At 42.3% G+C, this 20,746-nt stretch overlaps 1 protein-coding gene across 4 annotated transcripts in view; it reads left to right on the top strand.

The window, feature by feature from the left end:
* yjefn3 (YjeF N-terminal domain containing 3) overlaps positions 1-20,746 on the top strand; it is a 56,129-nt gene that overhangs the window by 18,314 nt on the left and 17,069 nt on the right. The window contains exon 1 of one of the 4 annotated variants that reach the window (XM_061737736.1): positions 1,876-2,074. The exons of 2 other annotated variants lie outside the window; for them this stretch is intronic. In XM_061737736.1, coding sequence (XP_061593720.1) covers positions 2,061-2,074 — 14 coding nt within the window. In that variant the 5' untranslated portion in view covers positions 1,876-2,060. Of the gene's footprint in view, positions 1-1,875; positions 2,075-3,363; positions 3,469-20,746 lie in introns of those variants that run through there. One more of the 4 variants, XM_061737735.1, reaches the window with a different exon arrangement.

The raw sequence follows: 20,746 nt of genomic DNA, 5'->3' as shown, positions 1-20,746 counted from the left end.
TTCATTTCATTAGAGCCTTCCGTTGGAAAAACCTTGTGTCATCATTGATGAGATGATGTTTGGCAATGTCATACTTTTTGTTAAGATTTGTTTCTATCTAACAAACTATGCTGTTCTCATATATCCATAAACAGTTGTGCACAGATACAGTTCAGTGGTTAGAATTGCAGTTGCAGACTTCTGTGACCCTGGTAGTGGGTTCAGGGTCTAATGTCTTCTTTTTTTATTGGTCAGTCCTTGTAAACTGTTTTGAACAAGAATCTTGAGCTCCTTTTGTTTGATGTACAAGCAGAAAGTAGCATGAATGAACTTGTTATTAGAGAAAAAAAGCACATAATGAGGGTAAGCATGCGCTTGTCACAGTTTTACATTCTCATGGGCTTTTTTTCTTCTTCTCACAAATATTGTTTTGTGTGCTCATGGGGACGGAACTTTTTTTTTTTCAAAAGACAGTTTTCTATCAAGTCTGCTCCTCTGCATGCTCGTTCTTGCAGCATGTGCCTGGTTCAGAAGTCAAACATAATACATGCAACTATGCCCTAAAGGGAAATACAATAACTATTTATTCTTATCACTGTGCTTGTTATATTCAGTCACATGCTTCTAGCAGCTCTGTTGCTATGGCACCGGGGCTTTGCATGAGAGGCACTTGAGTGAGAGAGAGTAAGAGAGGAAAAAAAAACAAGCTCACCTTTTTCTTCTAAATACTGAAATGTCATTTGCATGGCTTAAAATGTATGAGTTCACATGTAGACATTTATTCGATGAGTGCAATCTATGCACATTTGAATTTTGAAGTGAAGGAATAGAGTCAGAAATATGGGACGTGACAACAACCAGGCTGAATCCAAAGAGAAGCTGCTCCTAACGTGCAGGGCTCTGATACATTGCTGTTATTAAACTTCAAGTCCCTTAGTATCGCAGACGCGTCGTCAATCTGTTGTGTCCTGCACAGGGGGCTTTTGAATTATGTTAGCAATTCCACTCGAGGCCGAAGAACCTTTCCCCAGTTGAAATGAATAGGATGCAGAGCCACGTGTAATTTACAGTATGATGCTGATGGACCCCAGCTTTAACTGAGGCAACAAGCTTTAAAGCAGAGACAGAGGATGTGATAGGATTATTCTGGATAAAAAAGAAAGAGAATCAAAAACCTTGGATGCAATACCGAATGATGTAACCTCTGGGGATGTGGGTGTGCCGCACTTTATCTACGTCCCTTGTAATTAATGTCAAGTTGTGTGCTTGATTTCATCTGCATGACCTGTTTGCGTGTGTGTGCGTGTGTGTGTGTGGGTGGGAGGCTGCTCATCCATGTAGGTAAGAGCTCTTATTTATCTAGAAATGGGGGATAAGTAGTCTGTCATGGACATTTTTAGCTCATGAGAACCAACTCGCTCACACACAGGACACACAGTTTAAAACCGAAATGAGCCTGCTCTCACCTGTTGCTTTACTCGAGCCCTGTTTGCCTGTCATGTGTCAGCAGAGGCGGAGTCGGTGAAGGATGTGGTGAGTTATGGGCCTCAACTGTTGAAGCAACTGATGGGGATTATCCAAAGAATGTTTGTCTTCTTGTCCCCGGATATGAAAAACACAGGACAGGCAGCTAAACTGATTAAGTCTGATTTAAAAGAACAATGCTCCTGGAGACAGTTGAATGGATGGGATTGTTTGCCTCCTTTTTTATTTTCTTCCCAACACACACACACACACACACACACACACACACACACACACACACACACACACACACACACACACACACACACACACACACACACACACACACACACACACACACACACACACACACCACATAAGCGCCAGTCATAAATGATTGCCCTAGGAGACTTAGAGGAAAGTGAATCATGCCGTCCTGATTTGATAAGAATTGAGCAGCATGAAGGGCCATGCTGGGCAGCTAGAATGGGACCATATGGAGGCGCAGGGTCAGCTCCTATCTGCCAGCTGAGGCTGTTTATGAGTCGTTTCTACTGCTCTGGCACCTGATCCTCCCGTCTATCCAATTATGCAGAAGGAACAGTCTACGTAACTTTATGCTTCCAGCAAGGTGAGTTTGAATGGAGTCATACCCTGCTTGGAATGACTCTTGCTCACTGATATGCTTTCGGGTGGCTGCGATGTGATTTAGGATTAGTAAAAGATTTTAGCAACTTGATGTAAAGCTTTAAAGGAGCATGAGGCAGGATTGAGGCAGGACTTATGAAAAAAATGTGTATACGTTTTAAGTTTTCTAGTAATAATGTCAGATGAAGCGTTCCAAACCAAAAAGAATGAGCCCTCTAGTGCAGGGGTTCCCAACCTGTTTTGTGCCAAGGACCAGCAGAAGTATAAACAAAAAGCTCATGGACCGGTTGACAATTTACGTCAATTTTAATAAACATTTTAGAAGTAAACAATGCATTTTAAATAGGGCTGCAACTGACGACTATTTTAATAGTCAACTAGTCACCGATTTTTTAAACGATTAGTCGACTAATCGGATAATTAGTATTTTTTTCTTAAATTTAGTATGAGGTTGCTTTAATTATGTGGCAAATGATAATAAACACGAGAAAGATGGGTACTTCAATGAAAAATAGATATTTTATTCAACTTTGCTGCTGTTCATACAAAAAGTAAATAAAAAAACCAAGGACAGGCTCAGTGATCAGTCAGTATAGACATAAATCCATAAATAAATAAACCTCTGTCCATTATTTTTTATTTTTCAAGGACAGGCAATTGTGTTATATAAAAAATAAATTATAAAATAAAATAAAACGTCTTTCATTTTTTCTCCATTAAGTGGGTGAAATGGGTTCTGGATGGCAGGACGTATCTGGGTTGAACTGGTGCATCATTTGTTGAAACCCGTCACATTCAACCATGGAGAGCCTCATATCACAGATCAGCCCTACTGACTCAGTGAGGGCAGTCACCTGTTGCTACACGTCTGCTTCTTTTGCAGAAAGGGGTCCATGGTGGCTCTCTTCTTCGGACTGCATGCATTTAATTTAAAATACTTTTGTCAGGCACAGTCAGGCATAACGTTAAAGCTCTCTTTTAAAGCCAAAATACGCGTATTATCTTCACAAGGCGAGTCTGTTTCGTTCAACTGTCGGAGGTGCTTTCTCTTCAAATGCTCGTGCATTACCAACGTGCTCCCGTGATAAGCAAGGTCTGCTTTGCAAACCTTGCAAACCTCTTTTATTCGCCGTATCCAGGCTAAAACGCTCCCGAACTTTTTAAGTTTTGTTACCCGCAGCTGCGCTGAGACGCTGTCGTGCTGCGCGGCTCTCGGCAGAGATTGTATGAGGTGAAGTGAAGTGAGATGCCTCACTCCATTGGAAAAAAACACGGCGCATGAGTAAACATTGGATACACGTTTGAGTCATGGAGGCAGCTTCAACTTGAATTGGGACTGAAAACAGATGCTGACATGGCTCATTTCCTACTGACCAGGTAAGATAACATTGTAAGTCATATTTAGAGCTTGATTTGAACGGTGCTCCCGTGCCGGCTTCGCTGTTGGCTGCAGGAACCCCGACGGTCGTCGTGGCGCTAATGAGTCTCGTTTCTTATTCTTGCCTCATGCTCCTTTAATGTTGAAATCCGTGTTGAACCAGGTGCCTCATAAACTAAATCATCCAAATTACTCATGCATTCTGAATACACACATGCTTGAATTCATCCTCTCTACTGGATACATTAAAATATGAAGCAGATAAGACAAAAACAACATTTAAAAAAAAATAAAAAATTATGGCATATTGAATTCAGCCATTGCCATTGGAATTTTGTGAATATAATCATTAAGACTACTATTAATCAGAGGTGTCTATTATTTAACTTACCAGCCATTTAAAGTGGATACTTTTTAAAGAAAATTACTTTTCAGTGTTTGAGAGCACATTTTTGGGTGGCTGAAAAACAACCAACTCCTATCCTTCCTCCCCATCTTCATCTCCCATTATGAAACACCAAAACTTCAGTAGTTGAAGCCCTTTTCCTTTTCCTTCTTCCATTGTAACAGAAAGTTGTCATCAGCAGTTAAACAATTTTCCAAACTCAGGGAGGAAATTAGGCAATAATGGCATATTTAGCTTAATGTTTTGAATTGAAAATGTTGACTTCTAGGTGCAGCTCATTCATTTTCTCCCAGTGGTTGCATTTATGAGGAATGCAGCAACAGCAGTTCCACTGGTGAAATGTAGCCCATGTAAGAATCCTTTTTAACAATAGCCTCTTACGCCCTACATTTTCAAAGTGGAATGGATAAGAAATGAAGGACACACTTTATAATGGCTATTTGCAATGGAAGAATGATGGAATGCCCAGCCAGCACTCATGTGTGGACCTCAGATGAGGTAAAAGTAGGTTACAAACATGGCTCCCAAGTGAGTTTGTCTGTTTGTTCCATGGTAGTCCCACGTGTGTTTGCCCATATGGACTCTGAGCAGTATTTACCTATCGAGTTTTCCAGTCTCGGCCTATGTTACTAAAATTAAAGGCTATTTAGCCTATTTATATCCCTAATGGGCACAACATGTTTGGTCCTCGTAGAGTTCTTATTTGGGGCTCTCAGTAATGAAACCATGCTGACACCATGCCCATTGCCCATTTCAAATGTAAATCCATTCTGTACCAGAAAAGCACTTTTACCCCAGATGATGTCCACAAGAGCATGATAGCTCCGTTTTTGTTATGTTTTCTGTTGTGTTATCATTATAGCAAATCATCAAGGTCACAAAATGTCACTTTCATAACGTATTACTGCTTGAGTCATGAAAAGATTGTTCCTAAATTTGGAACAGGTGCCAACTTTAAGTGGTCAAATTGCAGATGAGGGAAATGTAAGTGATTGAGACTAAAAATGTCACTTTTCACTTCAGTGTGCACTTCTATGAGCACTTAGTCTGTGTTATGTACACTCTGTTATACAGTAATAATGTGATTCGAAAGATATTAAGTGTAATTTGTGCCCAAATTTACACTTGCTGAGCAGCTTGAAGCTGTAGGATGGAACTCTAATGAGGCGCTCCCCATGGAGAGGCTCAGCATCGTGGAGTCAAGTGGTCCACTCCAACCTCTTGAAACCATTTTTCTTCAAAAGGAGACATGAACTCATGCTCTAGTTTAAAGGGAGCGGTTTGACTGTCTCTGTTGTATTTTGACGAAAGCATGCAGGCTTCAGTTGTCAAAAAAAAAAAAGAACATGAATAAAACTGGGCTACTTGGGTCAAAAGTGGCAAATGAGATGGGTCCTTTGTGGTTTTAGTATTTTGGGAAGCATACGTGGGCCAAATATATGGAGCCCATAAGGGAAACAAATGTTAAATGGGCATGGGGTAAAGGGCCAAATAGTGAGAGTCCCAAACAGTTTTTTTTAACACATTTAGTTCATGGGGCCTGCATTCCTTTCTTAATTTTGTTTTTACATTATTAAATCTAATTATTATAATTCTTTTCTTCTTCTGCTTCTTCTTATTTGTATTATTTTTTTATGTCCCTTCCTGTATTTGGAAATCAAACCATTGCTCTTTCTTCTATTCACATGCTTGAAATGCTATACATTATAATAGATCCAGACATACAGGGAAACACCTGGGACAGTGATTTTATGTCACAATACCTGTGATTTTAATCACAGAAAAGGCCTGGGATCCCCCCAGGGATGCATTTTATCACCACTTGAATTCGTTTACATACAAATGTAAACCATACCAGAGAGGCAACATGCAGGGCATCACATAATCAAATGTCTATTGGAACTGCTGTCCTGTCCCAAATGAAGCAGCTCCACGAGCTAGGACCATGGTCCTGTGGTGACGAACTATTTAAAGTGGTGAATGTTTTCTTTTCTAAACAAGGCCGAAACGAGGAGATTATTGAAGACTTTGGGAAGAATCATGTAGCTACCTCCCCTGCCATTTGGCTGTTCTGTCATCAGTTGAAGTTGTCATTACGTACACTTATTCGGGCATTTGAGGGACCTTTGAGCCACAAGCGTATGCTGGGTGCACAAACAGTCTTTTAGCATTTGTATTTTTATTACAAGTTCTGTGATTTTTGAAGAAATAAGCCATGCCATCTCCTTTTTGAACGTTTCTGCTGCTTCCTACTGCAACTGCAGGAATAGCACGCTAAGCTGCTGGACTAACAGATGTAAAAACCAGTTTCTCCCTCTTGCTGTCAAACTTCCTTAATCTCAAAGTTATTTTTATTCTTTTTTACTGTATTGCTTTATCGATTGTTGTGAACACTGACTTTTTTCTTTTAATAATGGTAGCAATAAAACAATATGCCCCCTTGGGGATAATAAAGGTATTACTGTAGGGTCCAACCCCAAAGCCTGAGGTGAATCCGAGTAGCCAACCACAAACAGGCAGGAGACCAGACGATTAAAATAAAGAGCCAGATGGCTGTTTATTAAGGGGAAAAAAATGGACTCAGGGGTTGATCCGGAGGGGAAGGCAGAGGAAACAGGGGAGCGATGGTTGGGGGTCCAGGAGACAAGGGTCCGTCGTGAGTTGGCAGCGGGGGGGGGTCACGGAGATCCACGAGAATGGCTGCGAGGGGAACAGGGAGGCAACGTAGACACAGGAACAAAAAAAGGCCTTGGGACAAAAAACAAAGAGGGATTAATGTACCGGTAAGCACAACACAAAGGTACAAACTCAAGGACTGAAAAAAGCTAGAGAAAGTTTCCCGAAGGGCCTGATTTAGTTACCACATGGGTTCAGTACAATCAAGCACTGAGTGAAGGTCCAGGTCTTCTTTTAAGCCTGGGCTGGCGATTAGTGGCAGCTGAGGTAGATGGCAGAGCTGCTGGCTCTGCCAGCCAGAGGAGGAGGACTCCTAACAATTACAAAATGAATACATTACTCATGTAATTTTATTTCAGTTCAAGCGGGGGAAAAAGAAAACAAATAAAGGTAATTTTACTCCCCACTCATAAGCAGCAGTTGAAAGTGACTACCAATAAGGATTTAGCTTTATATCAGAAATACCTACTATTTCCACGATCTTGATAAATGGGCAATTCTTAATAAATTACACACTATGTATATCTCATTTGTTTTGATTCATGACTTATGGCTTTATAAGAGGAGCAACAAAGATTGTGGTCCTTGAAAACAATGGTGTATTTTGAGGTGGAAATCAGTCAAACTGAGAGAAGGGTTGGTGAAGGTGAGCTATATTTCTGTTTTCCAGGGTAGTCCTCCATCTTATTCCCTCCGCTCCTGGTAGTCAGGAGGCTATAAACTCTCATGATACAAGGCTGCTTCACAGCAGGTGACTGAGGAGACCTTTCACACAAATATATGTTTTTTTGTGTGAAGTCATTGGTTTCAACTGCAGGATGACTGTATAAATCATGTGCACTATTTTGTTGGTACTAGTGTGTTGCAGCAACAACACATTTGACATTGTGGTGTGTTTGGCTGTTTGCAGCAACCTTGCAACCAATGGCTGTATATTGCTTTTATTTTTTGTTATTAAGACATTTCCCTCCACATATTATACGTTTTTTCATGTTTTATATGGTCAGTATTAGGGCTGTGCAATTAATCGATTTTAAATCTAAATCGGATTTATTTTTCAAGACAATGTTAAAAATAGGAAAATCGGAAAATCGATTTTCCTTTTTTGCAGCTGGCTGCATTACAGACAGAGCTCGTCTAGTCATCTTTGTTTGGTCAAGAAAATTGTAAATGTTGTCACTTTACTAAACTCAAGGAGGATTTACAGTATCTTTCAATTGCACTTCATTCCCAATAGGGAAATTTGTTTGCTATTTTTCTTTAAAAATAAAGATAAAATATTTGAAACAATTTATTCCATTGTCTTTTGTAGTTTTACCAAAAAAATCGAAATCGAAATCGAAAATCAGGTTTTCAGAGAAAAAAATCTGGATTTTATTTTTGCCCAAAATCGCCCAGCCCTAGTCAGTATTGCTATAAATCAACTCTACTTCGATAAATAAATAGAATAACTAAAACTCTCTGCTGCGTATGCTTCTGCCGTGTATTGCTGTGCAGACCCAAATTTCTCAGGGAGTCATTAAACTTTCATGTTGCTGCACCTCATGAGTAAGGTTAAAGGACTCATTTAGCAGGTAGTGATCATAGTTGAGCACCACTACGCTGAAGGTGACACACTGCAGGGACACATGATGCGCAGCATGGGGAAATCAACTCTCCCTCCAGGGAGAGGCTGATAGCCACAGGTGCAACAGAAGCTACTTCTCAAAAGAGTGTTTGTTTCCACAGCTACAGTCTGCTCACATACCTCACCGAGGAAGTGTTTGGCATTATAATAAGCATGGGCCAGACAGGTAATTGATAAGACATGCGGTATGTGGGTTGAAGCAGCCATCTGTCCCCGCTCTGTCTCAAACACGGTGAGCTGCTCCCCAGGGCCAGAGCCTGCTAAAACTGACACCTGCAGAGCTTTGTTCTGTGACTAACTTATGCGATCAATAGTGTTTAACTCTTTAACAATGTGACACACATCAGTCCTGGTCTCAGATTTTGCAAGCCATCCTTTTTTTTTTTTTTTTTTTTTTAAAAGCCAATATTTTAACAAGAATTAAATCTGTCTGCATAACGAAGGTCATTATTTTCCATTATTTTGAATTGAGAGCAGGCTTTCGATCCTGTTGGTTCTAAAGCGATATACCCCCAAGAAGTGCTGATGCTGTTGGATGCGACTAAACAGAACAAACCCCGTGGACTCAGGTGAACTTTCCAAAGATCAGCTTGTCACATCGACTCAGGAAACATCCCTGAGGTGAGCCGTGGGTGACAGCTGCTGCCGCTCAACTGGCACAGGTAAATGCCAGAAGCCCCAGTTGGATACGCTGGCTTGCTGAAATACACACATACATGCCGATGTGTCTTATAAGAACCCAGAAGGAGCAGGAGGAGGTTTTACAATTTGCCACAGTCACCCTGCAGAAGGCAAACGAAACGCACAGTATATATGCGTTTGTGCACCCTGTTAATCCAGATGTGCGTAAAAAAACACATCCACAGGTACCCAGAACAATTCTAAACGAGAGATGCAGATACAGTCATTACCATTGTAATTGCTCTGCACAAACAAAACAATAATATGCTTGTCCTCAGTGTTTTTCCTGGAAAATGGGAAATGCCAATTAAGACATTATAAGACCGCTACAAAATTATTGCTGCATAAAGGACGGAAATGTTACATAACAATGACATTTATCGTTGAATATTCAAATATTTAAACATGCATATCTCTCTTGTCCTCTAATGATAAAAATGTATGCTTTGTCATGTTTAAAATGATTCTGTCTTATGTACTCTAATTGCTTTTTGTAGGATTTTTGTGTTTCTTTTATGATGTAACAAGATGTAAGATGAAAATGAGAGTGAAAAAGAAGTAGTGTTGTGCAGCCTTGCTGAGAAAGCATTGATTAGATGCACATTATTGATTTTGTGCATTGATTCTTATCTCATTGTGTTTTATTGGTTTGCATTAGTTATAACATGATGAAAGACGTTGGCTGACACTTTAATCCCCTTCTATTCCTCAAAGGAGGATTAAAAGTGGAAAACGAATAAGACTTCTAATTGTATTTATGCTTCCAGCAATACCAATTGTAAAATGCCATTATTTTTGAGCTGCAATACTGAGGAAGACCAGCAGGGGTCTGTAGAGTAATAGGGATGCGTGTATTTATGGGCCCTCAAATGTGGATTGTAGGCACTTTTTGGTTCCTTTTCTACATACTCTCACCATTATTATTTCAGCTTAGCGCTGCTGTGTAATCGTATCTGCATTTGAGAATTATGAGAACACCCACACGCACACGTCCATACTAAAAGCAGCTCGAACTGGCTGGACTACAGCAGCATCAGTCGCACTGCCACCATGCAGCGAGCAGAGAGCTTCAATACTAGACGACAAACACGTTGATAAATATAGCTTGAGATGAGGATCTATAAGCTTGATTTATGGACCTGTTTGAATTCATCCTTTTTGAAAAAAAAAAAAACCCCACACACACACACACACACACACACAATATCTCTCGCATGCTAATAATGATGACCACTTAAGCATGCATGGATGAAAATGTGTTGCAAATGGATTGGCTTTCTAGCATATTAGACCACCTGTCATTGGGATATTTGCATCTCGATCTAAAATAGTAACATTTATTTGGTGAATTAGCCAGAGCAGCAATAAAGACTGCAGGTTGAATTATCCCTATATGAGTTCAACCAAATAAACTTGAGCAACATGATTTTTAGGGCCCGAGCACTTGCAGTGCGAAGGCCCTATTGTATCTGTAGGAATTTTTTTTTTTCTTTTTCTTTTTCTTTTTCTTTTTCTTTTTCTTCTGACGAAAGGAGGGCCTTTTTGCCCCCCTAAACGTGCCCAAAAAGTCACCCAATTTTGCATGCAAGTCAGGCCTGGCGAAAAATTTGATATTTAATGGTTTACATTAATGGGCGTGGCAAAATGGCTCAACAGCGCCCCCCGGAAAACTTTGTGCCTCAAGCCCCACAATACGGTTTGTTGTACATGCACGAAAATCGCTACACACCTGTATCAGTACACAACTTAAAGAAAAGTCTCTTGGGGACATGGCCGAAACCGAACAGGAAGTCAGCCATTTTGAATTAATCGTGTCACTTTAGCGCAATTTATGCCATTCCTTCGGCAGTTAATACGGCCCGAACCGTAACGTGCACCCAGGTGTGTTATACATCAAAATGTGCGTCTCCATCCTGCGACAACACGCATTACTTTTCTCTTTCAAAAGCGTTACCGTGGCGACGCTAGACACCAAAAAGCGCGCCCACCCTTCATCTGGTTGGTTCAGACCGAAAAAAATTTGCGCCTCAAGCCCCAGAATACGGTGTGACGTACATGAACGAAAATCGGTACACACCTGTATCATGTCGCAACTTCAAGAAAAGTCTCTTGGCGCCATGGCAGAAACCGAACAGGAAGTCGGCCATTTTGAACATTCTGAATTAATCACGTAATTTTGGAGCAATATATGCCATTCCTTCGAGAATTAATACGGCCCGAACCGTATCGTGAACCCAGATGTGTTATACATCAAAATGTGCGTCTCTATCCTGCGACTACGCGCATTACTTTTCTCTTTCAAAAGTGTTACCGTGGCAACGCTAGACGCCAACAAGCGCACCCCCCCTTCATCTGATTGGTCCATATTTGATAGTTCCCCAAAAGGCACCAAATTTGGCACGCAAGCCAGGCCTGGCGATAAATTTAATATTTCATGGTTTGCATTAATGGGCGTGGCAAAATGGCTCAACAGCGCCCCCCGGAAAACTTTGTGCCTCAAGCCCCACAATATGGTTTGATGTACATGCACGAAAATCGCTACACACCTGTATCATGGCACAACTTAAAGAAAAGTCTCTTGGAGCCATGGCCGAAACCGAACAGGAAGTCGGCCATTTTGAAATCTGATTGGTCCATATTTGATAGTTCTCCAAAAGTCACCAAATTTTACATGCAAGACAGACTTGGCGATAAATTTGATATTTCATGGTTTGCATTAATGGGCGTGGCCTAACGGCTCAACAGCGCCCCCTAGAATACTTTTCTCTGCCATAACTTTTGAATGGTTTGACATAGGAAGTTGTGGGTGGTGTCATGGGACTCTGTAATGAGTCCTTGACCTTCATTGGCCTGAATTAGCCCCGCCCCTTCTTCTGATTGGTTGTCCCTTTTTTCTGCTATCACTTTTGAATGGTTTGACATAGGAAGTCGTGGGTGGTGTCATTTCTGATATGCTTATGGGGGGCGGTGGCCGTGAGTGCGAGGGCCCGTTCATCGCTGCTTGCAGCTTTAATTTTATTTTCTGATCTCAGAAAAGCACATGTAAAAAATTGTTCATCTCAGCTGTGGGCTCCATTAGCATAGTTTCTAATTCAATAAATTACTTACGTAACAGCATTAACAGCCTGTCAAGTACATTATTAGGGCCCGAGCACCTTCAGTGCGAAGGCCCTATTGTATCTGTAGGAATTATTTGTATTTTTTTTATTATTCTTATTATTTTTCTGACGAAAGGAGGGCCTTTTTGCCCCCCTAAACGTGCCCAAAAAGTCACCAAATTTTGCACCCAAGCCAGGCCTGGCGAAAAATTTGATATTTAATGGTTTGCATTAATGGGCGTGGCAAAATGGCTCAACAGCGCCCCCTTGAAAACTTTGTGCCTCAAGCCCCACGATACGGTTTGACGTACATGCACGAAAATCGGTACACGCCTGTATCATGACGTAACTTAAAGAAAAGTCTCTTGGCGTCATGCCCGAAACCGAACAGGATGTCGGCCATTTTGAATTGATTGTGTCATTTTGGCGAAATTTATGCCATTCCTTCGGCAGTTAATACGGCCCGAACCGTAACGTGCACCCAGGTGTGTTATACATCAAAATGTGCGTCTCCATCCTCCGACACCACGCATTACTTTTCTCTCTCAAAAGCGTTACCGTGGCGACGCTAGACGCCAAAAAGCGCGCCCACCCTTCATCTGATTGGTTCAGACAGAAAAAACTTTGCGCCTCAAGCCCCATAATACGGTTTGACGTACATGAACGAAAGTCGGTACACACCTGTATCATGTTGCAACTTACAGAAAAGTCTCTTGGCACCATGGTCGAAACCGAACAGGAAGTCGGCCATTTTGAACATTCTGAATGAATCACATAATTTTGGAGCAATATATGCCATTCCTTCGAGAATTAATACGGCCCGAACCGTAACATGAACCCAGATGTGTTATACATCAAAATGTGCGTCTCTATCCTGCGACTACACGCATTACTTTTCTCTTTCAAAAGTGCTACCGTGGCGACGCTAGACGCCAAAAAGCGCGCCACCCTTCATCTGATTGGTCCATATTTGATAGTTCCCCAAAAGTCACCAAATTTTGCATGCAAGGCAGGCCTGGCGATACATTTGATATTTCATGGTTTGCATTAATGGGCGTGGCAAAATGGCTCAACAGCGCCCCCCGGAAAACTTTGTGACTCAAGCCCTACAATACGGTTTGACGTACATGCACAAAAATCGGTACACAACTGTATCATGTCGCAACTTAAAGAAAAGTCTCTTGGCGCCATGGCCGAAACCGAACAGGAAGTCAGCCATTTTGAAATAATTGTGTAAATTTGGCGCAATTTATGCCATTCCTTCGGCAATTAATACGGCCCGAACCGTAATGTGCACCCAGGTGTGTTATAAATCAAAATGTGCGTCTCCATCTTGCGACTATGCGCATTACTTTTCTCTTTCAAAAGTGTTACCGTGACGTCGCTAGATGCCAAAAAGCGCGCCTCCCCTTCATCTGATTGGTCCATGTTTGATAGTTCTCCAAAAGTCACCAAATTTTGCATGCAAGCCAGGCCTGGCAATAAATTTGATATTTCATGGTTTGCATTAATGGGCGTGGCCTAACGGCTCAACAGCGCCCCCTAGAATACTTTTCTCTGCCATAACTTTGGAAAGGTTTGACATAAAGAGTCGTGGGTGGTGTCATCGGACTTGGTATCGAGTCCTTGACCATAATTGGTGAAAATTCGCCCCGCCCCTTCTTCTGATTGGTTGTCCCTTTTTTCTGCTATAACTTTTGAATGGTTTGACATAGGAAGTCGTGGGTGGTGTCATTTCTGATATGCTTATGGGGGGCGGTGGCTGTGAGTGCGAGGGCCCGTTCATCGCTGCTTGCAGCTTTAATTATTAGGGCCCGAGCACCTTCAGTGCGAAGGCCCTATTGTATCTGTAGGAATTATTAGGGCCCGAGCACCTTCAGTGCGAAGGCCCTATTGTATTTGCAGGAATTTTTATTATTATTATTAGGGCCCGAGCACTTGCAGTGCGAAGGCCCTATTGTATTTGCAGGAATTTTTATTAGGGCCCGAGCACTTGCAGTGCGAAGGCCCTATTGTATCTGTAGGAATTATTTGTATTTTTTTTATTAGGGCCCGAGCACCTTCAGTGCGAAGGCCCTATTGTATCTGTAGGAATTTTTATTATTAGGGCCCGAGCACTTGCAGTGCGAAGGCCCTATTGTATTTGCAGGAATTTTTATTATTATTATTATTATTATTATTATTATTATTTTCCTGACAAAGTGATGGCCTTTTTGCCCCCCTTAACATGCCCAAAAAGTCACCAAATTTTGCACCCAAGTCAGGCCTGGCGAAAAATTTTATATTTAATGGTTTGCATTAATGGGCGTGGCAAAATGGCTCAACAGCGCCCCCTTGAAAACTTTGTGCCTCAAGCCCCACGATACGGTTTGACGTACATGCACGAAAATCGGTACACACCTGTATCATGGGACAACTTAAAGAAAAGTCTCTTGGCATCATGCCCGAAACCGAACAGGAAGTCGGCCATTTTGAATTAATCGTGTCACTTTGGCGCAATTTATGCCATTCCTTCGAGAGTTAATTCAGCCCGAACCGTATTGTGAACCCAGATGTGTTATACATCAAAATGTGCGTCTCCATCCTGCGACTACACGCATTACTTTTCTCTTTCAAAAGTGTTACCGTGGCGACGCTAGACGCCAACAAGCGCACCCCTCCTTCATCTGATTGGTCCATATTTGATAGTTCCCCAAAAGGCACCAAATTTGGCATGCAAGCCAGGCCTGGCGATAAATTTGATATTTCATGGTTTGCATTAATGGGCGTGGCAAAATGGCTCAACAGCGCTCCCCGGAAAACTTTGTGCCTCAAGCCCCACAATACGGTTTGACGTACATGCACGAAAATCGCTACACACCTGTATTATGGAACAACTTAAAGAAAAGTCTCTTGGAGCCATGGCCGAAACTGAACAGGATGTCGGCCATTTTGAATAAATTGTGTCATTTTGGCGAAATTTATGCCATTCCTTCAGCAGTTAATTCAGCCCGAACCGTAACGTGCACCCAGGTGTGTTGTACATCAAAATGTGCGTCTCCATCCTGCAACACCACGCATTACTTTTCTCTTTCAAAAGCGTTACCGTGGCGACGCTAGACGCCAACAAGTGCACCCCCCCTTCATCTGATTGGTCCATATTTGATAGTTCTCCAAAAGTCACCAAATTTTGCATGCAAGCCAGACTTGGCGATAAATTTGATATTTCATGGTTTGCATCGATGGGCGTGGCCTAACGGCTCAACAACGCCCCCTAGAATACTTTTCTCTGCTATAACTTTTTAATTGTTTGACATAGGAAGTTGTGGGTGGTGTCATGGGACTCTGTAATGAGTCCTTAAGCTTCGTTGGCCTTAATTAGCCCCGCCCCTTTTTCTGATTGGTTGTCCCGATTTTCTGCTATAACTTTGGAATGGTTTGAAATAGAGAGTCGTGGGTGGTGCCATCAGATTCTTTATGGAGTCCTTGACCTCCATTGGCCTGAATTAGCCCCGCCCCTTCTTCTGATTGGTTGTCCCTTTTTTCTGCTATAACATTTTAATGGTTTGACATAGGAAGTCGTGGGTGGTGTCATGGGACTCTGTAATGAGTTCTTAAGCTTCGTTAGCCTTAATTAGCCCCGCCTCTTCTTTTGATTGGTTGTCCCGATTTTCTGCTATAACTTTTGAATGGTTTGACATAGAGAGTCGTGGGTGGTGTCATCAGATTCTGTATGGAGTCCTTGACCTTCATTGGCCTGAATTAGCCCCGCCCCTTCTTCTGATTGGTTGTCCCTTTTTTCTGCTATAACTTTTGAATGGTTTGACATAGGAAGTCGTGGGTGGTGTCATTTCTGATATGCTTATGGGGGGAGGTGGCCGTGAGTGCGAGGGCCCGTTCATCGCTGCTTGCAGCTTTAATTATTATTATTTTCCTGACAAAGTGAAGGCCTTTTTGCCCCCCTTAACATGCCCAAAAAGTCACCAAATTTTGCACCCTAGTCAGGCCTGGCGAAAAATTTGATATTTAAAGGTTTGCATTAATGGGTGTGGCAAAATGGCTCAACAGCGCCCCCTTGAAAACTTTGTGCCTCAAGCCCCACGATACGGTTTGACGTACATGCACGAAAATCGGTACACACCTGTATCATGGGACAACTTAAACAAAAGTCTCTTGGGGTCATGCCCGAAACCGAACAGGATGTCGGCCATTTTGAATTAGTCGTGTCATTTTGGCGAAATTTATGCCATTCCTTCGAAAGTTAATTCAGCCCGAACCGTAACGTGCCCCCAAGTGTGTTATACATCAAAATGTGCGTCTCCATCCTGCGACAACACGCATTACTTTTCTCTTTCAAAAGCGTTACCATGGCGACGCTAGACGCCAAAAAGCGCGCCCACCCTTCATCTGATTGGTTCGACAGAAAAAACTTTGTGCCTCAAGCCCCATAATACGGTTTGACCTACATGAACGAAAATCGGTACACACCTGTATCATGTCGCAACTAAAAGAAAAGTCTCTTGGCGCCATGGCCGAAACCGAACAGGAAGTCGGCCATTTTGAACATTCTGAATTAATTGCGTAATTTTGGAGCAATATATGCCATTCCTTCGAGAATTAATTCAGCCTGAATCGTATCGTGAACCCAGATGTGTTATACATCAAAATGTGCGTCTCCATCCTGCGACTACACGCATTACTTTTCTCTTTCAAAAGTGTTACCGTGGCGACACTAGATGCCAACAAGCGCACCCCCCCTTCATCTGATTGGTCCATATGTGATAGTTCCCCAAAAGGCACCAAATTTGGCATGCAAGCCAGGCCTGGCGATAAATTTGATATTTCATGGTTTGCATTAATGGGCGTGGCAAAATGGCTCAACAGCGCCCCCCGGAAAACTTTGTGCCTCAAGCCCCACAATACGGTTTGACGTAAATGCACGAAAATCGCTACACACCTGTATCATGGCACAACTTAAAGAAAAGTCTCTTGGAGCCATGGCCGAAACCGAACAGGATGTCGGCCATTTTGAATACATTGGGTCATTTTGGCGAAATTTATGCCATTCCTTCGGCAGTTAATTCAGCCCGAACCGTAACGTGCCCCCAGGTGTGTTATACATCAAAATGTGCGTCTACATCCTGCGACACCACGCATTACTTTTCTCTTTCAAAAGTGTTACCGTGGCGACGCTAGACGCCAAAAGGCGTGCCCCCCCTTCATGTGATTGGTCCATATTTGATAGTTCTCCAAAAGTCACCAAATTTTGCATGCAAGCCAGACTTGGCGATACATTTGATATTTCATGGTTTGCATTAATGGGCGTGGCCTAACGGCTCAACAGCGCCCCCTAGAATACTTTTCTCTGCCATAACATTTAAATGGTTTGACATAGAGAGTTGTGGGTGGTGTCATGGGACTCTGTAATGAGTCCTTAAGCTTCGTTGGCCTTAATTAGCCCCGCCCCTTCTTCTGATTGGTTGTCCCTTTTTTCTGCTATAACTTTTGAATGGTTTGACATAGGAAGTCATGGGTGGTATCATGGGACTCTGTAATGAGTTCTTAAGCTTCGTTGGCCTTAATTAGCCCCGCCCATTCTTCTGATTGGTTGTCCCGATTTTCTGCTATAACTTTGGAATGGTTTGACATAGAGAGTCCTGGGTGGTGTCATAAGATTCTGTATGGAGCCCTTGACCTTCATTGGCTTAAATTAGCCCCGCCCCTTCTTCTGATTGGTTGTCCCTTTTTTCTGCTATAACTTTTGAATGGTTTGACATAGGAAGTCGTGGGTGGTGTCATGGGACTCTGTAATGAGTCCTTAAGCTTCGTTGGCCTTAATTAGCCCCGCCCCTTCTTCTGATTGGTTGTCCCGATTTTCTGCTATAACTTTGGAATGGTTTGACATAGAGAGTCCTGGGTGGTGTCATACGATTCTGTATGGAGCCCTTGACCTTCATTGGCTTAAATTAGCCCCGCCCCTTCTTCTGATTGGTTGTCCCTTTTTTCTGCTATAACTTTTGAATGGTTTTACATAGGAAGTCGTGGGTGGTGTCATGGGACTCTGTAATGAGTCCTTAAGCTTCATTGGCCTTAATTAGCCCCGCCCCTTCTTCTGATTGGTTGTCCCGATTTTCTGCTATAACTTTGGAATGGTTTGACATAGGAAGTCGTGGGTGGTGTCATCAGATTCTGTATGGAGTCCTTGACCTTCATTGGCCTGAATTAGCCCTGCCCCTTCTTCTGATTGGTTGTCCCTTTTTTCTGCTATAACTTTTCAATGGTTTGACATAGGAAGTCGTGGGTGGTGTCATTTCTGATACTTATGGGGGGCGGTGGCCGTGAGTGCGAGGGCCCGTTCATTGCTGCTTGCAGCTTTAATTATTATTATTATGGGCATGCCAAGTAGTGGCATGACCATATTGCAATCGTCCAGAATGGCCCAAAGGGCAATGCTGCTAGCATGCTAAAGTCGCAAAAGTCCCACTGCACACCAGCGGGTGTACAGCATGACCCCGCACTGATGTGGAAAAAAAAAATCCCCAAAAAGTAAAACACGGCCGAAAAAATGAGGAAAAACATGAAAATGAAGGCGATATATTAGTATCTAGAAAAGGTTTCCCTTTTCTTATTATTATGGGCATGCCAAGTAGTGGCATGACCATATTGCAATCGTCCAGAATGGCCCAAAAGGCAATGTTGCTAGCGTTTCGCTAACATGCTAAAGTCGCAAAGGTCCCACTGCGCACCAGCGGGTGTAAAGCATGACCCCGCTCTGATGTGGAAAAGAAAAATCCCCCAAAAGTAAAACACGGCCCGAAAAACCTGAAAAATGAAGGCGATATATTAGTATACAGAAAGGTTTCCCTTTTTTTATTATTATTATTATTCCGCACTTTTTTTCGTCCGTTAATACGGCCCGAACCGCAACGTGCACCCATGCATGGCATACATCGTTGGATGCGTCTCCATCGTGATTCGATGGGTATTACTTTTCTCAGTAATAGGGGTTACCGTGGCAACGCTAGTTGCCAAAAAGCAAAAAAAAAGGCAAAAATTCCCGCGCTTATTGCTCGGCCGAACTTTATCGTAGAGACATCGTTCAAACTTTGAAACACTCGGCCCGATAGTCTTTAAAGGACCATACAACTTCATCATTCTAGTTATTACGGTTTTTGCGATATTTAACTTTCAATTTAAAAAAAAAATCCCTTTTATTTTGGACGTTTGTTGCTAGGCAACGGTTTATCGTACAGACATCATTACAACATTGACAAACCCGGGACGCTTTGTACTGCAACATATTTTAGTCTCGTCAAGCTTGCTATTACGGTTTTTGAGGTATTCCACTTTGTTCATTTTGATGCTAACGGAATTTCGGACGCTTGTTGCGCGGCAACACAATATCGTAGAGACTTTAATTTAACGTTAAAAGACTCGGGTTGCTATGGACTACGACATACTAAGGTCTCATTACGCTGTCGTTTACAGCTTTTGAGATATTGAAGCCTAATTGTCCCATTCTATCCTATGGAGCTTGTTACCATGGCAACAAAAACCTATGCATTTGTATGGGGGAGCATGTGAATAAAACATCTGTTAATGCTGCCCAGACCGGAACGTGCACCCATGCATGGCATACATCATTGGATGCGTCTCGATCGTGCCTCGATGGGCATTACTTTTCTCAGTCGAAAGTATTACCGTGGCAACGCTAGATGCCAAAAAGCAAAAAAAAAAGGCAAAAATTCGAACGTTTATTGCTCGGCCAGACTTTATCGTAGAGACATCGTTCAAACTTTCAAACACTCGGCCCGATTGGCACTAACGGACCGTACAAGCTCATTATGCCAATTATTACACTTTCTGCAATAATGACCTTTCTTTTTTTTCTTTATTTCCGTTTGACTTTGGACGCTTGTTGCTAGGCAACAGATTATCATAGAGACATCCTACAAATGTTCCCCGACTCGGCACGCTGTGGACTTCAACATATTCAAATTTCATGAAGCTGTTATTTAAGGAAATTTTATGTCAAAATCCATGCCAAATGGCCCCATTCATTCGGATGGTTTTTTTTACCACGGTGAAACAAAAACCTATCCATTAATGTAGCCTGAACCGCAACGTGCACCCATGCATGGCATACATCGTTAGATGCGTCTCCATGTTGCCTCGATGGGCATTACTTTTTTCAGTCAAAAGTGTCACCGTGGGGGGCGCTAGACGCCAAAAAGCGCACGCCTTTAATAACTATTGGGAGCACAGGAATGAATGCAATACAACTGTAAACACCTCAAACTGACATAGAACCACCCCGAACACAACCACTACAGCCCCAAACCAAAGCAGCAAGAGGGGTCGAATGGGCCGTAGGGCATGCCCATATCAAAATTTCCAGAAATTTTCTAGTTATTATTCTTATTATTCCGCACTTTTTTTCGTCCGTTAATACGGCCCGAACCGCAACGTGCACCCATGCATGGCATACATCGTTGGATGCGTCTCCATCGTGATTCGATGGGTATTACTTTTCTCAGTAATAGGGGTTACCATGGCAACGCTAGTTGGTAAAAAGCAAAAAAAAAGGCAAAAATTCCCGCGCTTATTGCTCGGCCGAACTTTATCGTAGAGACATCGTTCAAACTTTGAAACACTCGGCCCGATAGTCTTTAAAGGACCATACAACTTCATCATGCTAGTTATTACGGTTTTTGCGATATTTAACTTTCAATTTAAAAAAAAAATCACTTTTATTTTGGACGCTTGTTGCTAGGCAACGGTTTATCGTACAGACATCATTACAACATTGA

The sequence above is a fragment of the Cololabis saira genome, chromosome 13 (genome assembly GCF_033807715.1).
Source record: "Cololabis saira isolate AMF1-May2022 chromosome 13, fColSai1.1, whole genome shotgun sequence".
NCBI lineage: Eukaryota > Metazoa > Chordata > Actinopteri > Beloniformes > Belonidae > Cololabis > Cololabis saira.
Note: the sequence above shows the minus strand (reverse complement) of the source record. Positions and strands in the feature narration are given on the sequence as shown.